The 26,296-nt window shown below is 36.4% G+C and overlaps 1 protein-coding gene and 1 long non-coding RNA gene across 2 annotated transcripts in view; one reads left to right on the top strand and one right to left on the bottom strand.

Annotated features, from left to right (window-relative positions):
- RAD54B (RAD54 homolog B) overlaps positions 1-26,296 on the top strand; it is a 93,266-nt gene that overhangs the window by 49,307 nt on the left and 17,663 nt on the right. Inside the window, exons 3-9 of the mRNA XM_032858696.1 lie at positions 3,658-3,855; positions 5,465-5,746; positions 8,865-9,027; positions 15,106-15,331; positions 15,594-15,801; positions 18,265-18,404; positions 22,185-22,475. Of these exons, the coding sequence (XP_032714587.1) occupies positions 3,658-3,855; positions 5,465-5,746; positions 8,865-9,027; positions 15,106-15,331; positions 15,594-15,801; positions 18,265-18,404; positions 22,185-22,475 (1,508 nt within the window). The remainder of the gene's footprint in view (positions 1-3,657; positions 3,856-5,464; positions 5,747-8,864; positions 9,028-15,105; positions 15,332-15,593; positions 15,802-18,264; positions 18,405-22,184; positions 22,476-26,296) is intronic.
- Positions 9,253-25,018, bottom strand: LOC116868402. Its single transcript, XR_004382819.1, has 3 exons — positions 24,875-25,018; positions 23,114-23,116; positions 9,253-9,280 (listed from the first exon to the last, which is right to left on the bottom strand). It is a non-coding gene; the product is annotated as an uncharacterized LOC116868402 (long non-coding RNA).

Raw genomic sequence — 26,296 nt, forward strand, 5'->3', positions numbered from 1 at the left:
TATCTGCTATCAGTATTAAAATGGCAGTATCTCCCTCTTCCTCTTTTATCAAAGCATGATTTTGAACATTCTTACTTATGAATCTTGTTAATAGGCATTCAAGTCTCTTATTTATACAGACTGTTTTTTTGGTATTGATTTGTAAAGTACCTTACAGGGTCAAGAGTAAAATAGATGAGAACCAAGTTTAGAAATAAAAATTACAGGTAGAGTGGAATTGTTAGGGGTGATTAGAATGTAGCAAATTAATATTTTATGTATTACAAGTAGTCTAGATGAGGGAGGGTTTTGTTCCTTATGTGTTCAGTTTCCAATATCTTTATTCTACTTTTTAAATTTTCTCTCTTCCCTGCCTTAATGGCATACATTTAAAATGGGACTAAATGGGAAAGGAACCAAGACCAGATGATGATGATGGCAGTTAACATTTAGGGAGTATTTATGTCAAGTACTGTTCTAAGGGTTTTACATATAATAGCTAATCTAATGCCTACAACAAATCTATGAGGTAGGTATTGGTATTATATTCATTTACAGATTCATAAACTGGCATAGAGTGGTAAGTAACTTGTCCACGCTCACTTAGCTTGTAAGTGGGAAAACTCAAGATTCAAACACAGGCAGATTAGTTCTGTTTATTGTCTTTTGTTCTGTTTATTTTTTCTTGGCACAAGGAGGGTCCTGGACATAACAAGTCAACTCTTTCAGCTCTGGGAATGTAACAGGGTATTTGACTGGATGTTTTTCCAGCCATTTTGATGAAGACATACTTTCTACTCTTGTTTTACAGCAATCCTCCGTAATCACATTGTTTTCTTGGATAACGTAAAGAAAGGATTAAATTTTTTAAAATGCAAAATGGTATTATCAGTCATTCAATGCACATTGACTACTACTGGTAGAAATAGTGCAACGACAAAACTAAAGTTGGCTAAAATTGCACACCACAAAATTTTTTAGAGTTCAAAAACTGATCGAGCATCCCATCTTTTTTGTTAATCCTAAGAACCTGTAAGACTTTATCTGGGAAACTCAAAGCTGATAAAGAAAAGTAATCAGCAAATGACAACTACCAGTTATCTAAAAACGGGTAAATTTTCTTGACTAGGAACTGATGGAGTAATACAATTTTGTTAATATTTATGTATTCAAAATTTGACTTAGCAAAACTGCATTTGGTAGAAATTATGGTTTTAAAAACTCATGTTCGCAAAAGCCATAGTCAGTAAAATATTCATAAAAAAGTGACTGAGGAATCAAATCTTTGTTAAAAAGTTTACATGGACGATAATCCTGAAAGTAACAGTTCATAAAAATGAAACTAAAAATGGACAACAATGGAGATGAATTCAATTTCTAAAGCTAGTTTCTCATGAAAATTAATTTTAAGATGATTCTGTTTTAATATTTTTCTTTTTTTTTTTTTTAAGATTTTATTTATTTATTTGACAGAGATCACAAGTAGGCAGAGAGGCAGGCAGAGAGAGAGGAGGAAGCAGGCTTCCCGCTGAGCAGAGAGCCCGATGCGGGGCTCGATCCCAGGACCCTGGGATCATGACCTGAGCTGAAGGCAGAGGATTAACCCACTGAGCCACCAGGCGCCCCATGTTTTAATATTTTTATAAGCATAAAGTCAAATGTTCTTTGAATCAAAATGGCAGTTTTGAAAAGTACCTATTGTTCTGGGCATTTCGTGATGAGCAAGATCAAACCTTGACTAGTTTAGTTGGGAAGGCTAATATTAAATACTTTGTCACATAATTAACTGCTGAGATAATGCTGAAATAATAAAACAGGATCTAGCTGGGCAGTAAGGGAAATTTAAATTGTATGGCAGTGTGAAGAGAAGGTAATTTAGAATAGCATTTTTGAGGAAGAGGTAGTTGGCCTTTTGGTTAGAAGTAGTATGTTTTTTTTGAAGACCATTAAGACTTACGGATTTTAAGAAGGATATATAATCAGATTTACATTAAAAATGGAAAAATATAGTGAATATAGAAAATGGTTTTAGGGAGTAGAGGTGGCAAGGGAAGATATCAACAGGTCTCTTGGGAAGATCCTACAGTAGTACAGTAGCTCAGATCAGAGATGGTGATTTGAGGAAGAGGGGAGGGAGAAGGCAAACAGTACAGAGCTTTGGGAGCCATGTGGGGCTAGAATCACCTGAATCTGTGGTTGATTGCCTGTGGAACTGAGAGTAAAGGATGTCAAGCATAATTTCCAATTTTTTGGCATGAATGAGGGTGATGGTACTCTGAGGAATGAGAAAACTGAAGGAGGAGCAATTTTTGGAGAGAAGACAAGTGGGCATGATGAATTGAGAGTTTATGAGACATTCCTGTAGACAGTTCTGAGAGGCAATTATGTACAGATACACAGATCTGGAGTCATGATCTGGGCTAGAGAAAAAAAAGACAGCTTTATGCAAGAGTGGTATTAAATTCATGCGTGTAGATGAACTAATTTAAGGAGAAGGGCACTGTGAGAAGAGGGTCTAAAACTCAGGTCTGATGAGCTGGCAAAGATGTTTTAGAAGAAGCAACCAAAGAAGTAAAAGGAAAAATTGAAATGTATTAGCAAAGCTGTAAAAATAGGGTCCAGTATTTCAAGGAGGAAGTGGTCAACATTGTCCAACACTTTTGAGAACTCTGACAAGACAAAAATACCAATAAATATTGGCAAGGAACTCTTTAATGACCTTTAACAAGGGTGGTTTTGAGGGAGGACTGGACTGGAAGCCAGATTGGAGTACAGATCTTCCTTGACTTATGGGGTTATGCCCCAATAAACCCACCATAAGTTGAAAATATTGTAGGTCAAAAATAGGGACACCTGGGTGGCTCAGTCGGTTAAGCCACTGCCTTCGGCTCAGGTCATGATCCCAGGGTCGTGGGATCAAGTCCCGCATTGGGCTCCTTGTCCAGCAGGGAACCTGCTTCTCTCTCTGCCTCTGCCTGCCACTCTGCCTGCTTGTGCTCTCTCTATGACAAATAAATAAAATCTTTTAAAAAAATTCATTTATACATCTAGCTTACTGGACATTATAGCTTAGCTCAACCGATGTTCAGTATTCTCAGAACATTTACATTAGCCTACAATTGGGCAAAATCATCTAACACAACCCTATTTTGCAATAAAGTGTTAACCATCTCATGTAGTTTATTGAATAGTGACAGTGAAAAACAGAGTGGTTGTGAGTGTATCAGTTGTTCAGCCTCATGATTTCATGGTAGACAGGGAGTTGTGCCTAGCTGCTGCTTTCCAGCTTCACAAGAGAGGATTAGACCACGTACTGCTAGCCTGGGAAAAGACCAAAATTCAGAATTTGAAGTAGCTATTTTTTCCATGGATGTTGAAAGTTTATCTCGTTTCTAGAGTTTTAAAATGTTTATAGTAATTATGTTATTCTACTTAAACTGAGTTTATATGACTTTGAGATGATAAGTTTATATTCATTGTTCTCATGGTAATGCTAGACCCGACATTTGAATTTCTTAATTTATAAAATACTAACAGGAGTATGATTAAATATTCTTTCGTAATTTTTAGTACCGTCTAATTTTCTTGTGCTTTTATTTTTGTTTAAATGACCTTACTACTTAAACTTGACCATTTCTAATAAGGTGGTTTTTATTTTATTTTATTTTTTAATTCTAGTTCACTCAGCCCCTAAAGAAATAACAGTGTTTAAGAGACAAGAAGAGGAAGAACCTGATAGCCTAGTTAAATATTTCAGTGTTGTTTGGTGTAAGGCTTCAAAGAAAAAACACAAAAAGTGGGAAGGTGATGCTGTTCTCATTGTAAAAGGAAAGTCACTTACATTAAAGGATTTGGAAGGCAAAGACATTGGAAGAGGTATTGTGATATTACCTGATGTTTATGATTTGGCCTACAACTAGTATATATCTGAGGTTACATAATTAAAATGATTGGGTTTTATAAAGTGTTAGTTAGATTAAGATGCTCTTTAATTGACTTGCATGTCTAAATTATCTCATAATAGTTAGTCTAAGAGTCTTATGACACTAACTCTGAAGCAAATCCCATCCCATGGATTCATTTTCTCTAAAATGAAATAGTTGTATTTGGTTATTTTGGTATTTTTCTGAGATTAAGCTGTTTGTCTAAGTGTACTCCTCCCCCCTCCAAATGCTAAATGATTAAAGTTAGAAAGAAGTTGATATCAGGAGTGGTATATTATCTAACTTCAATGATACCCAATCAAATTTTGGAAAAAATAACAAGGGGAACAAAACATGGCTAGGCATGATCTAAATTAATACATCTAAATTGGAAGTTGTCATTATTTCTATTATAAAATGTTGCCAGGATGATTTGTATTGATACAAGTTAGCTCACAAATTCAGAACGCTCAACACCGACCATGTTTTTTATCATTATCTCTTATTATTCAGTTTGGAATATGGCCCATTACTGTAAAATTCATCCTTTATGTTCATTCATTCGTTCATTTAATAATATCATAATTTATAGTATATAACTGTTAAGTGCCAAGCACTTAACAGGAGTTAAGTAAGTAACTCCTAGCATATAAATGGATATAATTTATAGTTTAGTGGGGATAGGACAATGTAATTATAATGATAATTAGGCAATGATAATTAGAAGGCAGTATAATAATTGTTTCACTGAGAATTTGTACTCCATACAGTAGGAGGTAGAAGGACCATTTAGGTCTGCCTAGGAGGCTGGGGAAAGCTTCATAAGAATTGTTTAAGGAAGTATTTGAAGGTTAAATAGTTCTGTAGGATATGAGAAAGGGGCATACAAAAGAGGGAATAATATATACAAAGGCACAAAAGCAGGGGAGAATTAAAACTACTGGCTTAGTGTTTCAGGAATTTTTATATTATGTGAAGGTCAGTGAGTGACAAGAGTGACAAGTTGAGGCTGAACTGAATTATCTGCAGCAGAATTTTTTTATTATAAAAATATTGAGGGGTGCCTAGGTGGCTCATTCAGTTAAGTCTCTGACCCTTGGATTTGGCTGATACCATGATTTCAGGGTCATGGGACTGAGCACAGCATTGGGCTCCTTGCTGGGCAAGCTTGTTTAAGATTCTCTTCCTCTCCCCCGCCCCACCTCTCTCTCAAAAAGAATAAAAAAAACCAAAAAAACAAAAAAACATTTCTCTACAGACTGAGCCAACAAGCACCCCAAGCTATGTTTTCAATAATTAAAGAAGGCCTTGCTTTCTCTAAAGCTTGGCTGATTTTTATAGCTTTATTATTTATTCCTTCTGATTTTTAGTGTTTTTTTTTTTTTTAAAGACAAAATGATAAATTATGTTTTCATTCTGGCTAGTGGGTTATACAAGGCTATTTGCATTTAACACACAGTTTTCATTCCGTAGAGTTATGGGAAGGTGACTATGGTATCACTAATTAAGTTATTTTAGGGTATCAGTAAATTAAATTCACATTCTCCCTTCTCAATTTAAAGGCGTTGCATATAAATTCAAGGAGCTTGAAAAGATTGAAGAGGGCCACAGACTGATGATTGGTGGAAAAGAAGTAGAAGTCATGGGTGTAATCTCTCCAGATGATTTCAGTAGTGGCAGATGTTTTCAGCTTGGAGGAGGAAGCTCTGCTATTTCAAGTTCTTCTCAAGCTGCCACGAAGTGTTTCTCTAACCCCTTTAAGAGTGTTTGTAAATCAAGTTCAAAGGAAAATAGACCGAGTGGCGTCCAAGATTGCAGACCACGCCATGACCCACATGCTCCAAGTAAGATGTAAAAAATAATTTAAATATTCTGTTTTTACTGTCAAAAAGTATTTGGCATGTGAATTTAAAGTTTAAGTTTTGTTTAAAGTTTTCAGATGAAAGTATGTATTATTCTTCAGGTATATAACTCAAATAAGGAATAATGTTGAAGTTGTATAATATAGTTTGGGAATCATTTTTAAATGTATAATTCTAAGAATACAGTAATGAAAATGTCATATTTGTGTTGAAGGAAAAATATACAAATTGGAGATGTATACACACATACATACGGAAAAATAATCAAATTGAAGATGTATACATATATACACATAAACATATATATATGATTTTGAGTAATATCTAACATCTTCAGCAAAAAGAAATATTAGTCAATTCATGAGTCAGGATTATGTTTATACTTTCTTTTGATGACTGTATGCCTTGATAGCATGCATTAGTGTATTAAAGTGTTAAATGGTGGGATCTTGGGTCAAGAATTTAAATTTTATCATGAGAATTCAATTTAATAAATTAATTTTCACATTAATGAATCTAATTTAAAAATCACATTAAAAAATAAAACCTCTCCTGTTTTTTGTTTGTTTTTTAATTGTTTACTCAACAGGGATTTCTTCAGTGCCTTTTTTTGCATTGAGCCCAGAGGTAAATTGTTATCAAAGATCTTCCCATTTAGTTAGGAGACAGACAAGTAAATTTGAATTATAGGGCAGTGGTTATTGCAGTCAGGGTACAGAGTAGATTGCTTTCATATTAGTAGTAAAATTAAAAGTACATAAAGCAACATAATTATTTTTTGTAAGTATTATGGAGATAGAATTTTTGAAATAAAGGAGTCTTTGAGATCATTTAGTTCAGTCTCTGTGTTTGAAGAAAACTGAAGTCAGAAAGATGAACTGAAATTGTTGAAATTCAAATAATTAGTGATAAATTCAGGATTAAAAACCCCAAATTAAAAGTTCCTAGCTCTATGTGAGCTTATCAGAGACCTAATTGAAAGAGAGAGAAAGATAGATAGAAAGCAGAGAACAGAAAGCTTCTGCTTCTGATTTTTCTTTTTATCCACATTTTTTTTTCTGTCCTGCCATCTCCTTTAACAGGCTTCCTTCTCCTTTATTCTCCTTTCTCTTTGCCTTCCTGTTACATAATACAGGGATGTGGAACCAAAAGAATGATGTGCTTATTCAAAGATCTGACTTGGAGTCCTGATTTTGCCACTGACCTAACTGGTTCTTTACTTCTTGGGGTAGTCACTTACCTCTCTCTTGGCTTTGTCTTCTCAAGTCTAAAATGTGGGTTCTAATTACTACCATAGAGACACAGAGTGCTGCTATATGCTGTGTATAATAAATACTTGTTGACTGAATGAAGTTTTATAGTGATTATATATATGTGGATGTGTGTGTTTGTGTAATATAATAAGAATCCTTTGTGTAAATGCTAATAAGTAGTTGATGATTCTCATTTATTTATCTTGCAAGGGTAGAATTATGTTTTAGGCTTAAAATGAAAACGTGAAAGATTCTGTAATCACTAAGTGATGCTTCCTTATTGCGAAGGTAGAGAGAGAGGCATCTTAAAATTTGGACTGGTGTCCCATTATTGTGGTGGTTTAAGTTTTATCTTTCTTGAAGATGGATGCTTTGTTAGTTGGCTTAGATTCTATAGTCCTTCTTATTTCAGTAGTGAATTATCCTCACCTCTGTCTTCCCTTTTCCGCCTTTGTGTTTTTCAAAAGAGAAAAAAAAAGGGCCCATTTCTTGGTTAGGAACCAACAAGGAATATACTCTTGCTTTGCTATTAGAATACAGGGGAATGCCAAGGGCCGAATTTTCCATTTTCACTCTCCCTAATCCTCTACCTGCCAGGAAGTGACCTCAAAAATAGGAGTTCCTTTTAGTTGCTCAGAAACCCTAGATCCACAGAAAACTTTCCTCTAGGTGATTGGTAATGGTTAAATGTGACCAAACTCTCATTCCTGTGACTGTGTATTTCTGCATTGGTGGATATTTATTTAATTTCCTGGAACCTATTTTCTTTATCTTCCCTTCTCATTTCTCTCCTTTTCTTTTTTCTTTTTGTTTTATTTTGAAAATCTATTACATTTTTTAACTATGATGTAGACATATAAGTATATCCCCCAAATAATTTTGATGAGTTTATTTTCTAACTTTAGATTTATTGAGAACTGCTTTCCAGTTATTTGAATTTGAATTTGTATTTTTGGTGATATTTTAATAAATCCTTTAAATTGTATTAGTATATTTCTACTGAATTACCTTATTATTCTACAGTTACTTTTTTTGCTGCTTTGTAAAGATTCATGAATTTGACATTCATGAACATAGTAATTAAAGCAAATAATTATGGCAAAGTCAATGGAAAATTTGTCATCCTTAATTCTTCTGATTAATAGAAGTAATAGTCATTGTTTGTGTGAACAGAAATGAAGATAATGGGAGCCTTATGTTAAATTTGGGGTACCTTTCTAAAATAAGAAGCTGTGAGCATTAGCAGCTGCAACTTGGCAAAATTCCAACCTGTAGTTTCAGTTGGAGATAGTTCTCTTTGCTCTGAATACTGAACTATTAAATGTTGTGGCTTATTGAATTCTTTACTAAACAATAGTGAATTTTATTGGTTTTGAAGTACTTTGAGGTGTATAAGTTTATTTAGAAAGCTCTTTGAAATTCTCTGCCTGAAATCTTACATCAATAAGACATGAGATTATTATTATTATTTTTTTTAAAGATTTTTTATTTTATTTATTTGACAGACAGAGATCACAAGTAGGCAGAGAGGCAGGCAGAGAGAGGAGGAATCAGGCTCCCCGCTGAGCAGAGAGCCCAATGCGGGGCTCCATCCCAGGACCCTGGGATCATGACCTGAGCCGAAGGCAGAGGCCTCAACCCACTGAGCCACTCAGGCGCTCCAACATGAGATTATTTTTTAATTTTCTTTTCTTGCCTACTATCAGTGTTACTAAATGTCCAGTTTTTTTTTTTTTTGCCACAAATGATAGCAAATAATTATAGGCTATGAGTAATTAAAGCAAGTTAATTACTGACCAAGTGAAATTGCCATACATTAATAGTAAAACTTTCATCTTTTTCTTAAGATTCTCTTGTAATGTCACGACCCAACAATAATTGCCAGTGGACATTCAATAAGAATTGTTTTCCTATTGTGGATGTGGTGATAGATCCTCACCTTGTATATCATCTTCGACCACATCAGAAAGAAGGAATCATATTCCTTTATGAATGTGTAATGGGAATGAGGTAGGAAAATAAATGATTTGTTTAGTCTAATCTGAGTTTTTTGCTGTTTAAAGATTTTTTTTTTTAATTTAAAAGATTTTATTTATTTATTTGACAGAGATCACAAGTAAGCAGAGAGGCAGGCAGAGAGAGAGAGGAAGGGAAGCAGGCTCCCTGCTCAGCAGGGAGCCCGATGCGGGGCTCGATCCCAGGACCCTGAGACCATGACCTGAGCCGAAGGCAGAGGCTTAACCCACTGAGCCACCCAGGCGCCCTGTTTGTTTAAAGATTTGATTATTTTTTTAAAGTAATCTCTCCACCCAACATGGGGCTTGAACTCATAACCCTGAGATCAAGAGTCACATGCTCTACTGACTGAACCAACCAGGCAGGTACCCTTAGTCTGATCTGAGTTGTTTTTTTTTTTTTTTTTTTTTTTTAAGATTTTATTTATTTGACAGACAGAGATCACAGGTAGGCAGAGAAGCAGGCAGAGAGAGGAAGGGAAGCAGGCTCCTCGCTGAGCAGAGATCCTGTTGTAGGGCTCGATCCTAGGACCCTGGGATCATGACCTGAGCTGAAGGCAGAGGCTTTAACCCACTGAGCCAGCCAGGTGCGCCTGATCTGAGTTTTGATTTAGCCTGTAACATAATGGTTTTCTATGGATGCCTGGGTGGCTCAGTCTGTTAAGCATCTGCCTTTGGCTCAGGTCATGATCCCAGGATCCAGTAATGCATCGGGCTCCTTGCTCAGCAGGGAGTGTGCTTCTCCCTTTGACCACCCCCCCCACCCCCCCCCCTTTTTTTCTGAAAAGAAAAAAAAAAAAAAACTAAAAAAAAAAAGGTTTTCTAGAAAAAGCCTGATATAATGAGTCTCAGTACATCATGAATAATACTTAATGGGTACATTTATTCTTTTAAAAAAAATTAACATATAGTGTATTATTTGCCCCAGGGGTACATGTCTGTGAATCATCAGGCTTACACATTACACAGCACTCATCATAGCACATACCCTCCCCAATGTCCATAACCCAGCCAGTGTGCATTTATTCTAAAAGTGATTCTTGAGGAGGCCTTGTGCCAGACATCCTGCTAGGAGCTCAGCATATAGGAGTCAGGACCATGGTCCCTACCCTTAAGTAGTTTTTAAAATATTTGAGGAAATAGGTAAATATAATCAACCTGAATATGGTACCATAAGAGCTTACGAGTATGAGAAAGGGTTATAGGGGCAAAATGGAAGTAGCCTTTAATTCTGCTTATGGAAAAAACGTTTTCTTCTAGTCTCACTTCTACTTAAAAAAAAAAAGAGCTCCCCAACTCCCTTTTTTGAATTTTTTTTTTTTTTTCAGATTTTATTTATTTATTTGACACACAGCGACCGCATAAGCGGGAGAGAAGCAGGCTCGGGGAGCCTGACGTGGGGCTCAATTCCAGGACTCTGGGATCATGACCTGAGCCAAAGGCAGACACTTAACTAACTGAGCCACCCAGGTGCCCCTCCCCCACTTCCATTTATTTATTCATTCATTTATTTATTTTTTAAAAAAGATTTTATTTATTTATTTGACAGAGAGACACAGCGAGAAAGGGAACACAAGCAGGGGGAGTAGGAGAGGGAGAAGCAAGCTTTCTGCTGGGCAGGGAGCCTGATGTGGGGCTCAGTCCCAGGACCCTGGGATCTTGACCTTAGCCAGATGCCTAACAACTGAGACACCCCGGCAACCTCCCCCCAACTCCCTTTTAAATAGAGCTTTCTGATAAAGAATTGTGGTGTCCTCTCTTAAAGATACTTTAGAGGATACACACAGACACGAAAAAGCCAGACAAAGGAAGTAAAAAAGAATCAAAAGAACCTGCTAACATCTTGTTATATTTCCTTCTAGTTCTTTTTCTTTTGCTTTTAATGCATAGACCTTGATTTTTAAATCGATCATTTAATAGGGAATTGAGATTATAAATTCCCCCAAACTCTTTTTATTTTTTTAAAGATTTTATTTATTTGACAGAGATACGAGAGAGGGAACACAAGCAGAGGGAATGGGAGAGGGAGAAGCAGGCTCCTGCTGGGCAGGAGCCTGATGTGGAGCTCGATCCCAGGACCCTGGGATCCTGACCTGAGCCAAAGGCAGATGCTTAAGGACTGAGCCACCCAGGTGCCCCCTCCCCAAACTCTTAAGAACCCTTTGATGACAGGTTAAGGGAATACTAAATCCCAGAAACTTCTTAGACTCATGTTCTTTCTCAAAATATACTTTTCTTTTTGGAGATTTTGTCTCATTTGGCTGGGAGGGGATCTTTAATTTCTTCTCTTTTATTTTTCAATGTAATCAAACCTGAACTTTTAATTATTTTGAACTCTTAAAGATCTTTGATTCCAGATCTTTTCTAACACCCCACTGCAGCAGTGCTGGTACCTGATGTCATACAATTTTATTTTGTCTGGATTTTTGCAGTAGTACTTACATTTCTGGTTCTGATGCTCCTCAAATTCATTCTACTTATTGCTACCAGCTTGATTTTTCTGAAAAGCAGTTCTGAACATGGCATTCCTTTGCTTAAAATGTTTCAGAGTCTCAGAACTTAGAGCAGTGTTTCCTGATCTATAATTTGCACTTCATTGGTGGGATGTGGGATCATTTTAGGTGGACATGGACAAGCCTTGTTTTTTATTTTATTTTGTTTTATTTAAAAAAATTGAAGAATTTTATTTTTAAACAATCTTTTTTTTTTTAAAGATTTATTTATTAGTCAAGAGAAAGAGAGAGAGAGAGTGCAAGTGTGTGTGGGGAGAGGGGCAGAGAGAGAGGGCTCTGCTGAGCGTGGAGCCAGATGTGGGGCTCCATCTCATGACCCAGAGATCGTGACTTGAACCGAAACCAAGAGTCGGATGCTTAACCTGACTGAGCCACCCAGGTGGCTCTGTCTGTCATCTCTATACCTAATGTGGAACTCGAACTCACAACCCCGAGATAAAGAGTTGCACACTCCACCCACCAAACCAGTCAGGAGCCCCACACCTTGTTTTTAAATTCCGATAGTAACATATTTAATTAGTGAATTATTAGAAAAAAGTAGCATATTAAGTCCTTGGTTTCATGGATTTATTATGCTTGGAATTTTAAAATAAATCTAAATAAAAAGAAGTTGACTTAAAAATAAATGATAACACCTGTGGTATCACATATAGCAAAATTAGTGGTGTTTGGGAGACTAATGTTTGGGAGACACCTGCAAGATGCAGTCTGAACCTTCAAGAATAAGTATGCCTGCTGTCTTTAGTCTCTTCCTATCTAGCCAGGTTCATAGCCTTTGTGTTTCCTTGCTTGGAATTCAGTTCAAGCTCCAAATATGTTGAACTACTTGATTCATGTAATGAACTATTTACCTTTGAAAAGGGCCATCTTTTCAATGAAGCCTTCCTGCTTTCTTCCTTCCACTGTCGAAGGACGGATCACTATTTTCTCTCTGCCACTCACTACATCTCAGTTGGCATTTGGTCTTGCACTGTCACAGTGTTGCTATAAAATGATAATAATGGGGTGCCTGACTGGCTGGTTTAGTTGGTAGAGCATGCATCTCTTGATCTCACAGTTATGAGTTTGAGCCCCAATGTTGGGTGTAGAGATTACTTAAAAAAAAACCCCAAAATCTTAAAAAAATGATAATAGAGGCATCTGGCTGGCTCAGTCAGTTAAGTGTCTATCTTAGGCTCAGGTCTGATCCTAGTGTCCTGGGATTGAGCCCTATGTCAGGCTCCTTGCTCAGTGGGGAGCCTGCTTCTCCCTTTGCCTGTTGCTCCCCTTACTTGAGCTCTCTCTCTCACTGGCAAATATATAAAATCATTTTAAAAAATGATAATAATGGCTATAGTTCATGTTTGTGATTTTTTTTCTGTACTTTGAAATGGAAAGCATAGTTAATTTTTGGTTATTATTTTTACTAATAAGAAAATGGGTTAAACTATAATAAAACTGTACTTATTTTAATTTAAATTCCAGTTAATATATAGTGTACTATTAAGTTTCAGGTGTACAATTGAGTCATTCAACATTACTTTTTGTTTTTTTAAAGATTTTACTTTTTTGACAGAGAGAGTGAGAGAAGGAATATAAGCAGGGGGAGTGGGAGAGGGAGAAGCAGGCTTCCTGCTGAGCAGGGAGCCCGATGAGGGGGTCAATCCCAGGACCCTGGGATCCTGACCTGAGCTGAAGGCAGATGCCTAACGCCAGCCACCCAAACACCCTTCGTCATTCAACGCTACTTTTTAAAAAAATTTATTTTTTAATATTTAAAAGATTTTATTTATTTATTTGACAGAGAGAGAGAGAGATCACAAGTAGGCAGAGAGAGAGGGGGAAGCAGGCTCCCTGGCAGAGAGCCAGAAGCAGGGCTCAATCCCAGGACCCTTGAGATCATGACCTGAGTCGGAGGCAGAGGCTTAACCCACTGAGCCACCCAGGTGCCCCTGTCATTCAACACTTCTATATAATGCCTGGTGCTCATCACAAGTACCCTCCTTAATGCCCATCACCTATTTCACCCATTCCCCCATCCACCTCAGGTCTGGTCACCATCAGTTTGTTCTCTGTAGTTGAGTCTGTTTTTTGGTTTGCCTCTCGTTTCTTCCCCCATGTTTGTTTGTTTTGTTTCTTAAATTCCACACATGAGTGGAATCAACATAACTCATCATTAGGGAAATACAAATCAAAACTATAATGAGGTAACCACCTCACACCTATCAGAATGGCTAAAATCAGCAACACAAGAAACAACAGGTGTTGGCGAGGATATGGAGAAATAGGAACACTCTTACATTGTTGGTGGGAATGCAAACTGGTGCAGCCACTCTGGGAAACGGTATGGAGGTTTCTCAAAAAGTTAAAAATAGAACTACCTTATGATGAAGCAAATATTTGCCTAAAGAATATAAAAATACTAATTCAAAGGGATACACACACCTCAATGTTTATAGCAGCATTATCTACAATAGCCAAATTATGGAAACAGCCCAAGTGTCTATTGATTGATGAATGGGTAAAGAAGATGTAATGTATATACACAATGGAATACATTACTCTGCCATAAAAAAGAATGAAATCTTGTCATTTGCTATGACATGGATGGATTTAGAATATTATGCTAAGTGAAATAAGTCAGAGAAAGAACACGTACTTATTTTTGGTACTATACTTAGTTCCTTTGGACTGTATAACTTAAAGTATATATAAATAGATGACTGGGTGGCTCGGTTGGTTAAGTGTCTGCCTCTGGCTTGGGTCATGGTCCCAGGGTTGGGGGATTGAGGCCTGTGTCGGGTTCTCTGCTCGGTGGGGAGTCTGCTTTTCCCTCTCCTTCTGCTCATGCATGCTCTCTCTCTCTTTTACAAATAAATAAATAAATAAAATCTTAAAAAAATAAAAAATATATAAATATATATCAAAACTTCAAAAGCTATGAAGTGATATAAACATGCCACTTATAAATAACATTCCTTATAATATTTAATTTTAAATTGCATTAACTGAGTAGGTATGTAACATAAGACTATTACCAAGTTACATGTATTAGATCAATATATAGTTTTTTCTTTTTTCCTTACAGTGCAGGGAGCTCTAAGATTGAGGACTTCATTTACTGCCAGATAATCGTAAATACAGCTCAACAGATATTTCTGGTTAAGATTGCAATGTAGTTTAGTGTTTTGATGTCTAATGCTGAACCTGATAAAAATTGCTCAACTATTAGTGATGAGAAGCACAGTTATAGTTAAATTATTCTAATGTAGGTATAAAATTGGGATATATTTCTAGTCTCTAAATATATGCATATGATAGTAACATGATTTGGATTCAACTGTCAAATTTCAGATTTAGTAATTTAGTTGACAGTAAATATATAATGAATATAATTATCAAAGATTCAAAAGAGAGATATGTTGTAAATCAGCTGCATGAAACTAGAAAAAGGGTTTGGCATAGGGTAGAGTTTGTCCTAATTACAAAATACCAGCTTTTGGTTCTTGACTAATAAACGATATTAGGGGCATAAATTATTTTCCTATTGTGACTAAAAGAAGTATAATTATTTCTAACAGAGTGAATGGCAGATGTGGAGCTATTCTTGCTGATGAAATGGGTTTAGGGAAAACATTGCAATGTATTTCACTCATCTGGACTCTGCAGTGTCAGGGACCCTGTGGAGGCAAGCCAGTAATAAAGAAGACGCTTATTGTCACCCCTGGAAGCTTGGTGAATAATTGGAAGAAGGAATTTCAAAAATGGCTAGGAAGTGAAAGAATCAAAGTATTTCCTGTTGATCAGGTAAGAGACTTATCACAGTTCAGCCGTGGTCATTTTCTAAATCTCTGTGCTTTTCAAATCAACACTGCAGTTTTCACTGTCTGTAGAGTAGTTTTTCAAATGCATGTAACTCCCCAACCTTTGCAGAAAAACAGCATCTTGGCTTACAATTTGGCTTTGAGTTAACATATTCTAATTAATGTCTGTCAGGAATATGCCGCTTGAATTTGATTTTATAGTTTTAGCTCATAATTTGTTAAATTTTTTTTTTTTTTTTTTTTAGGACCACAAAGTAGAAGAATTCACTAAATCTCCATTTTATTCTGTTCTTATCATCAGTTATGAAATGTTACTTCGTTCTTTGGATCAAATTAAGAGTGTAAAATTTGATCTTCTAATCTGTGATGAGGGCCATCGTTTGAAGAACAGTGCCATTAAGACAACTACGGCCCTCATTAGCCTCTCCTGTGAGAAAAGAATAATTCTAACTGGTCAGTATTTACTCTGGGGATGATATGATAGAATTTTTGCCTACTTATACAAGATTTGTAATATGCTTGGAATACAAAGAATTGCTGGTGCTGGATGGGGTGCATATTAATAAACCTATGCTCATTGAGTGTTGGTAGGATTCTGAATTTTCAAATCCCTATGTAATTTTCTGCATCCTAGATTTTGGAGGTTTTGAAAAATAAATACAATGGTATCATGGTAAAGAATGTAGAAGATGGGTCTGGACTGCCTCTGCTTGGTTCCTAAGGGTGATATTTATAGCTATACAACTTTGAGCAAGTTATTTAACTTCTCTGTGCCTCAGTTTCCTTATCTGTGAAATAAGGATTATAATACTATATTATTGGATTATTAACAGTTATTGTGAAGGTCAAAGGAGTTAATTCACATAAAGTTCTTGGAAGATTACCTGACACATGGTAAATGCTTAATATAAGTATCTCTTGTTTTTATATGTGTATGCTGCATGCACGTAATTTATTGCTGATCAAACTTGCTGGCCCAGGCTATCTGGAAAGGTGGAATGGCCCCTATGTAAATACAAGAATCTTTCCCTACTCACTTCTTTTTAGCCTATATTAGAATCAGCTCAGTGTAGCTTTCCTCCCATACCTCACATTGGTCTTGTGTGGAGAATTTCTGGAGAATTATCCTTGTTTGAAGGAGAGCTTCCACTCTCCCCTACAACTTGGTCAATGGTTGACTCATATGGAGGTAAGTGGAAAATGCCAGAGCCCTTGCCTTAGGGTTATTTCAGGAGCCGCTTTATGGTACAATTTATGTTCTGAGCCTTGCTGTAATTTATCTCAGGCTCAAGGAGGCCATCCTCCCTTAGTTTCTTCCCCTGCTATTCTCTGATTCCATTATTCTCTTTCTCCTGAGAGCTCTCCCTCCATAAATGTACAGCCAAATCCCTGTCTCAGGCTGTGCTCCTGGAGAACCCAGTCTAAGACACAAATCCTTTCCTGCATCAGTTATTGGCAGATGGGATCAGACTATCATGAGTGGCTTAGATGAGTTAGCTGGGGTTGGATGAATATCTGGAAGCCAGCCATAGGATCCTTATACCTTTGTTTTCCCTCTTTCTTTCTTGCCTTTCTCATTCTGCCTATCTTTTTTTTTTTCATTTTTTAAAAAAGATTTTATTTATTTATTTGACAGAGAGAGATCACAAGTAGGCAGAAAGGCAGGCAGAGAGAGAGCGGGAAACAGTCTCCCTGCTGAGCAGAGAGCCCGATGCGGAGCTTGATCCCAGGACCCTGGAATCATGATCAGAGCCATAGGCAGAGGCTTAACTCACTGAGCCACCCAGGTGCCCCTCATTCTGCCTATCTTTATTAGTCATCATCATGGATGTTCATTTAAAGGCTTACTAACAAAATATATACCAACATAAATATATTTCCTCTAATTCTTTCTACTTTGGGTCCAAAAATTTAGAACTGACTAGATGTGTTAAAAAAATTAATAAGCATTTTTCCTGGGGTTGATTCATTTAATTTTGAGGCAAGCAATCATTAAACTCTCCGGCGTTGTGAAATTTATGTTGTCTATGTTAATGAAGAAGTGCATTTTTATTCACTTCTTATATTATCTCTTATTTATATTTTTGGGCAACTTTTTCTAGTCCATTATTTGAATGGTCATCTGAAATTACAATGTTGGATTATGCTGATTTACATGTTCTTTTGATGTAATTATTGAAACATGCTAATGTTTCTTTGAAAATTAGTTAGCATAAGTTATTGAGTATGCAATATATGCAGTGTATGTTAATCCATTTGTGTCAATCTCTAGGATTAGTGAAGATCTCAATCTGATCTGAAACCTTGAAAGGTAATACGTGCCATTCGCTGAGTGTTTACTAAATGTTAAACACTGTGCTACAGTGTGCATATGCTCTCTTTGCCTTTCACTGTAATACTACTGGGAAATTGATATCTTCCCACTTTTATAAGTGAAAAAGTTCTGAATTTAACTTAAAGCACTTAAGAAGCTTGTCCAGAATCACACAGTTGTAATAATACTAAGAATCACTAACAGTTATAGAACATTTCTTGTGCTTTAGGTACTATTCTTAGTATGTGGATTAACTAATTTGATCTTCACAACTCTAGGAGCTGCATTTTATAGAAATAAACTGAGGTATGTGACTTGCTCAGGGTCACTCAGAGAGTAAATGATACAGGTGGGATCTGATCCCAGGCTAGTCAGACTCCAGAGCCTGTATGCAGCCACTATGCTGAATTTAGTACACCGTTAAAACCAGAGTTAAAAATTTATTTGGTTCTTAATATTTTTTGTTCCATTGGCTTTGGGTGCTCTTTCTCAGTTCTAAAGCCTTTATTTTAGTTCTCTTAGGGAGGAGAGTACAACTTTCAATAAATACCTGTGACTGTAAAACACAAATTTGACCTTTCATCACTTTTTTCTTTCTTTAGGTACTCCAGTTCAGAATGATCTTCAAGAATTTTTTGCATTAATTGATTTTGTAAATCCAGGAATACTAGGTTCTTTGTCATCTTACAGAAAAATATATGAAGAACCCATTATTATATCGAGACAGCCTTCTGCTTCTGAGGTATAATTTACTTTTATAAAAAGGTTAAAAAAAAGCAGTATGCCCAGGAAAGTTATCCACAAACTTGGGCATTATTTAATTCAGAAAAAATTAAATTAGTGAATTCTTTACTTTCCCCACAATACTTCAACTGAGTCTTCCTGCATTCTTTACTTTAGAAAATACCACATTAAAAAAAATCACAGGTAGGTACTTTATTAGGTACTTCACAAAGAATTATAAATGGTAGTAAACATATATAAAAACATTCATTTTTACTGGTACTGAAAAAAAATACACCAAAATAACCATAAAATAACTTTTATAATCTTCTACTGGTGTTTTAGTTGGCTCAGTTTACATAGGAATAGCAAGTAAAGATGAGAGTACTGTCCTCTACTGTTGGGAATGTCAATTGGTACAACTGGAGAATAGTTGAGCAGCATGTATCAAAAGCCTTACAATTGTATATATTTTGTGGTGTGACAATACCACTTTCAGGAATTTATTATAGAGAAATAATTGTAGATGTGCTTAAAGATTTTAGCTGTGTTGTGTAAGGGTAAAAAAGTATAAAGAGGGGCGCTTGGGTGGCTCAGTGGGTTAAAGCCTCTGCCTTCTGCTCAGGTCATGATCTCTGGGTCCTGGGATCGAGACCTGCATCAGGATCTCTGCTCAGTGGGGATCCTGCTTCCCTCTCTCTCTCTCTCTCTGCCTGCTTTTCTGCCTACTTTTACTTATTTGACAGATCTCTGTCTGTCAAATAAGTAAATAAAATCTTAAAAAGAAAAAAAAGAAGTGTAAGGAAACAAACAAATTGGAAACAGACATTTCTAAAGGTAGGAAAATGGTTAAAGCAGAGTCTTCATGTTGTATACACAATATTTCATTGAATCAAAATAATACCAATTCTAAGATGCATTGTTATTTTATGAACCACTAAGGAAAACATGCTATCAATCGTAGTTATAAGAAGTCATTGCTTACAAAAAGCAACCTATATCAGAGAAGTTAAAGTGTAAAAAAAAAAAGTCTCAGAATTAATAAAATATGATAATCAGCAAATATTTATTGAGCATTTCCCATGAACTGTACAAAATAACAGCTTATGACTATATTTAATAGCATGGAAAATATCCATCATACATTATTTAAAAGTAAAATCACATTCATTTATTAACTTAACACTTACACGTTAAACACCTGTAGTGGGCCAAATGCAAAGTGTTAGATGCTAGGGGATACAGTGAAGAGCCAAACTGACTGGTGCCTTGTTCCCATGAAGCTTAAACTATAGAGAACCTGTTTTGTTACAAACAGGAAAATAAAAGTAAAAATAAATTGTTAAATATATTTACATATTGACAAAGAAAAAAGACTTGGGAGATAGATTTAGAAGTCATGACAGCAGAGGTTGTTTCTATTTGATTAAAGTTGGTTTTAATTTTCTTATTTTACATAACTATATTTTCTGACTTTTCTTCACTGATCCTATTTTGTAATAAAAGTTGAAAATAGTTTTAACATGAGGGGAATTTTTTATGACTTTTTACACATGGGATTTATTTTAAGCTTCACTGTGAAGTTATGTATGCTCAAAAGAGAATTTAAACATATATTTCACTTATATTGTATTTTGACTTGAAGTACTGTGGTAAGAACTTAGAAACTAACTAAAGGAAACAGACAAATTGGAAACTAACATTTTTTTTCCTAAAGATTTTATTTATTTATTTATTTATTTGTCGAGAGTGAGAGAGAGAGAACACAAGTAGGCAGAGTGGCAGGCAGAGGCAGAGAGAGAAGCAGGCTCCCCACTGAGGAAGGAGCCCGATGTGGGACTCGATCCCAGGACTCTGGGATCATGACCTGAGCTGAAGGCAGTGGCTTAACTGACTGAGCCACCCAGGCATCCCTTTTTTTTTTTTTTAATTATTAGGTTATGTTAGTCACCATACAGTACATCATTAGTTTTTGATGTAGTGTTCCAAAATTCATTGTTTATATATAACACCCACTGCTCCATGCAGTATGTGCTATACCCATCATTGGGTGAACCCATTCCCCTCTCCCCTTCCCTCTAAAACCCTCAGTTTGTTTCTCAGAGTCCACAGTCTCTCATGGTTAATCTCCCTCTCCAATTATCCTCCTTCATTTTTCCTTTCCTTCTCCTAATATCCTCCATACTATTCCTTATGTTCACAAGTAAGTGAAATCATATGATAATTGACTTTGCTTCATTTATTTCACTCAGCATAATTTCCTCCAGTCCCATCCATGTTGATGCAAAAGTTGGGTATTCATCATTTCTGATGGCTGAGTAATATTCCATTGTATGTATGGACCACTTCTTCTTTATCCATTCGTCTGTTGAAGGCATCTCGGCTTTTTCCACAATTTGGCTATTGTGGACATTGCTGCTATGAACATTGGGGTGCATATGGCCCTTCTTTTCACTACATCTAATCTTTGGGGCAAATACCTAGTAGTGCAATTGCCAGGTCATAGGATAGCTCTAATTTTAATTTTTTGAGGAACCTCCACACTGTGGCTGCACCAACTTGCATTCCCACCAACAGAGTAAGAGGGTTTCCCTTTCTCTACATCCTCTCCAAAATTTGCTGTTTCTTGCCTTGTTAACTTCTGCCATTCTAGCTGTGTAAGGTGATATCAATGTGGTTTTGATATGAATTTCCCCGATTGCTAATGATGAACTTTTTTTCATGTGTCTGTTATCCATTTGTATATCTTCATTGAAGAAGTGTCTGTTCATGTCTTCATGCTCATTTTTTGACTTATCTTTTTTTTTGTGTTGAGTTTGAGAAGTTCTTTATAGATCTTGGGTATCAGCCCTTTGTCTGTAGTGTCATTTGCGAATATCTTCTCCCATTCCGTGGGTAGCATCTTTGTTTTGTTGACTGTTTCCTTTGCTGTGCAGAAGCTTTTGATCTTGATGAAGTCCCAAAAGTTCATTTTTGCTTTGGTTTCCCTTGCCTTTGGAGATGTGTCTTTTTTTTTTTTTTTTTTTAAAGATTTTATTTATTTATTTGACAGATAGAGATCACAAAGTAGGCAGAGAGGCAGGCAGAGAGAGAGGAGGAGGCAGTCTCCCTGCTGAGCAGAGAGCCCGATGCGGGGCTCGATCCCAGAACCTTGGGATCATGACCTGAGCTGAAGGCAGAGGCTTTAACCCACTGAGCCACCCAGGCGCCCCTGGAGATGTGTCTTAAAAGAAGTTACTGTAGCTGATATTGAAGAGGTTACTGCCTATGTTCTCCTTGAGGATTTTGATGGATTCCTGTCTCACATTGAGGTCTTTTGTCAGAAACTAACATTTCTAATGAACAATGTGTAATGATTTTGAAAGAATTAGCTGTGCCTTTTGTCAGTGATTTCTCATAGGTTTAATTTTAGGATCAATAACGTGTCAAAATATTTGCTTCCAAGAATTTGCTATTTGTTGAATTAGTTCTTTGTTGATGATTTTAAGATTATGTACCATGACAATCTTCATATAAAAGCTTACTTTTAGAATAATTTTTGTGTGTGGATTGTTGATTTCTGATGGTTCTCAATGGTGCCAATAGCCAAACAAGGATTTAGGAGACTGGCTTCATTTAATTAAATGATTATGCTGAACATTTAAAGAGATGATGGTTGGTTTTTCTATCCCATATTTAAAAAAAAAATCTGAAGGGACATAATTAGTAAATGTTTTATTATTATAAGAAGTTTAATATCCCTTTTAATTGCAAGCACTGTTTGTTTATAACACTTTTAAGTCTGCGAATTTTTCCGTAGGAAGAAAAAGAGTTAGGAGAGAAAAGAGCAGCTGAACTTACTTGCCTCACTGGACTCTTTATCCTTAGAAGAACCCAAGAAGTCATTAATAAATATCTTCCACCTAAAATAGAGAATGTAGTCTTTTGCCGACCAGGAGTGCTACAGATTGAACTTTATCGAAAGCTGTTGAATTCTCAAGCTGTTAAGTTCTGCCTTCGAGGATTGTTGGGAAATAGTCCTCATCTAATATGTATAGGAGCTCTTAAAAAACTGTGCAATCACCCCTGCCTGTTGTTCAACTCTATAAAGGTAAGTAGCATGTGAGACTGTGTCAAGAATATAAGCTCAGGGTTTTGTATCACATGAATCTGATTGGTAGATTGGGCCAATCCCAGGGGATTGCATTTTTGGGTTTTCCAAAAGCTTTACCGCCTCTCCTATATTTTTCATCTGTACAGCTTATCCAGTCTTCTGTTTGTTGAGAGACTGTCCATACTGGACAGAACTAGGGGTGAAATGGATGTGAGGCACTGCCTTCTAGAGTTTGCCCCATGCCCTTTGGTATCTTGTCTAATAATTTGCTGTGATTTCTCTCCCTATTTTATACAGCCAGTCAGTTTTGTTTGGTGCAGACACATACAAAATTTACCATTGAAAATAACTTAATTTTTTACCCTTATAAAAGTAACACATGATACATACAATTTGTATGAAATTTACAAAATTCAGAAAATCAGAAGAAAATTAAAGTCATCTGCTGGTTAGAATGTAAATTGGTACAGCTGAGAGATAGTTGGCAATATAAAGATTTTATTTATTTATTTGACAGAGAGATCACAAGTAGGCAGAGAAGCAGGCAGAGAGAGGGAAGCAGGCAGAGAGCCTGATGCGGGGCTCGATCCCAGGACGCTGAGATCACAACCTGAGCCAAGGGCAGAGGCTTCAACCCACTGAGCCACCCAGGCGCCCCGATAGTTGGCAATACATATCAAAGCCTTAACATTGTATATGTTTTGTGGCCTTGGCAGTATGTTTAAGAATTTATTATAAAGAAATAAAGCTCGCTAGCCAAAAAAAACCCCATATTTTGATATTAATAATCTTAGCCAGTACTTAATAAGCACTTGTGATGTACCAAATTAAATGCTTTTCTAGTATTATTTTGCATATTTTTTATAAAACTCTGCGGAGTAAGTATTGTTATTACTCTCCCCATTTTATGGTGAGAGAACAGGGACTCAGAAATATGCATATATATAATCTGGCTCTAGAGAAATTTAATTTTTTAAATTTTTATTTTTTAAGATTTTATTTATTTATGTGACAGAGATCACAAGCAGGCAGAGAGGCAGGCAGAGAGAGAGAGAGGAGGAAGCGGGCTCCCTGACAGAGAGCCCGATGCAGGACTCGATCTCAGGACCCCGGGATCATGACCCTAGCAGAGGCAGAGGCTTGGCCCACTGAGCGCCCTGAGAAATTTAATTTTAATAATGCTATGCTTACTATTTTAAAATCTACTTTTTCACAAATAAATCATGAACATTTTCTCAAATTAGAAATCTTCTCCAAGTATGATTTTTAATGGTTGTATAGTTGAACTTAGTATTTGAATAGTTAACAAACATAAGGCAGTTTGGAGTATAGTGAGAGTTTTCTGTTTTGGAATTAGAACTGGGTATCAGTCTCCGCTCTACTGTTTACCAGTTCTTTAAGGGCAAATTTAATTACGGTCAAATTACATCTGTGAGCCTTTATTCTTCTTATTTCTAAAGCAGAGACAATAATAACTTCCTGATGTTATTGTGGCAACTTGATGAAATAGTATGGAAAGAACCTAGCAGAACGCCTGGCCATAGAAGTTACACAGTAACTATTAATATTCTCTTATCCCTAGCTCATTCCTAACACTTTATTAAAACAACTTTTATAAAAACAAACAAAAACAACTTTTATTCTTTTATTTTTTTTCTTTAAATAGTAAAATCGTAATTGGCAAACAAAACGAAAGAAAACCTGTGGGTGCTGCATTATGCTTGAGGTCATTAGTTTTATATTTCAAAAATGGAGTGTTCTACCAGAATTCTTCAAGTTTATCCTTAATGAGTTATATTTACATAGTTTATCATAGGAGAAGTCTGTAACTCTTAAGTAGGTAGGATTATAACCATTTATTAATCACCTTTTTAAGAAACAGATTTTATATACAGTGATAAAAATTAAACCCTTTGGGCATGGCGCCCAGCAAAAATAGAAGCCCCAAATTCTTCCTTAAAAGGTAAACTTTATCATGGCCCAGAATGCACCAGTTAACTAGTAACAGACATAGGATACTACAAGCTTTAGAGAGGGTACATAATTTACAACCTGGCAAATAAAGCCTTTCCTCTAACATCAAAGCAAATGAGGATTGATGGAAAATGGCTGAAATGAGCCTTCCTCATGTATAAGTACCCTTTAAGCAGTGCTTTTATAAATGTATTCCAGTTGAAACTAGTTTCTTCCCCCACCCAAGTTCAGTCAAGGTAATGGGTTTCTTTTCAGGAAATGTGAGTGGACTATAACCAAAAAAAGTGTAACTGATAATGGAAGGGTATTGACTATAGAGAGTCAGAAGAGCAAGTGCTGTGACTAGCTGATGTGAGAGGACTAACTGGTAAATCCCTGTGATGGAGTTGATACATCAGACTGTCCCAGCATAAAGATATTACCTATTAGTTGATTCTTAATTAGGGGTCTTATGCGTTATAATCTGGAAAGCTTTTAAAACTACTTTTGTCCAGGCCTCAATACATATGGACTGATTCAGAATCTGAGAGTAGGACCCAACTATGAAGATATGGAAAAAGTGATTCCCCAAGGGATTCTGGTTATGTGTTCCTGGTTAACAACTTGTGCCATAAGATCACCATCTTCCTTGTATTTCAGTTTAATATTCACAAGACAACTTTCTGTTAATGATTTGGTTTGCCTTGTGGTTTCATATGACAGAATGCATATGAATGCATATGACCAATTGGTTTAAATAGGCAGGTCTCCTTTGAAGGTCAATAAATTTATATTCTTAGTCTCTTAATTTGATGAGTATGGCTCATTTGCCTAGAGCTTAAGCATGTTCAGTTTCTGAACATGAAAAGTTGTGCACTAGATCCTGAGTCTGTCTGTGGTCCTTTGATGATCTCTCCAAGATATCGACATTTTAGCAGACCTAATCCGAAGCAGCCAGCAACTGTCTCTTTCCCCTTGTACATCCCAGTAATATTAATATTTTAGGGCTCCAGGTATTTTCAATCAAGTGACTTTACCCAACTATTACTATATTTTGGGAATAAGCCAAATTAAAATTAGTACTTTGTGCCCAGCATCTTACACTAGAGGATTCACTGCCCTTAAGATGTTCCTGGAATTATTATTATTGTTTTAAAGATTGATTTACTTATTTGAAAGAAAGAGCCTGCATGTGAGCCGGGTGGTGGTGGATGGTGGGTGGTGGGTGGGGCTCTGGGGGAAGGGGTAAAGTGAGAGAGAGAATCTAAGAAGATTCCCTGCTGAATGTGGAGCCTGAGGTGGGGCTTGGTCCCAGGACCCTGAGATCATGACCTGAGCCAAAATCTGGAGTCCGATGCTTAATTGACTGAGCCTCCCAGGCACCCCTGTTCCTGGAATTATTAAAGACGGAATACAGTACACATGAAAACAAGGGAAGTATAATAAAGCATATGACTTCCCAAATAGGGTCAAAGCCAAAGTGTACTTTGTAACCATAAAGTTTAAGAGTAAATGTCTGCCACTTTCCCCCAAAAAGGGCTGTAAATAATAAGGTAGGATTTGCAATGGATCCTTAAGTGTTTACAGGATTGAGATAATTGGACAGGAAAATGAGGAAGCATTCCTGACAGGTGGAGTAGGTTGAACAAAGTTTTAAAAACAGTGATGAATCCAGTAAGTGTGGAAGAAAGTGAGGAGACCAGCCAGTCTCAGAAATTTAATCTAAAAAGTGCTGTAGGGGCACCTGGATGGCTAAGTCGATAAGCATTGGCCTTCCGCTCAGATCATGATCCCGGCGTCCTGGGCTCCCTGCTCAGCGGGAAGACTGGTTTCCCTCTCCTAGTCCCCCTGCTTGTGTTCCCTCT

The sequence above is a fragment of the Lontra canadensis genome, unplaced genomic scaffold, assembly GCF_010015895.1.
Source record: "Lontra canadensis isolate GAN:19392208 unplaced genomic scaffold, GSC_riverotter_1.0 scaffold15, whole genome shotgun sequence".
Classification (NCBI taxonomy): domain Eukaryota; kingdom Metazoa; phylum Chordata; class Mammalia; order Carnivora; family Mustelidae; genus Lontra; species Lontra canadensis.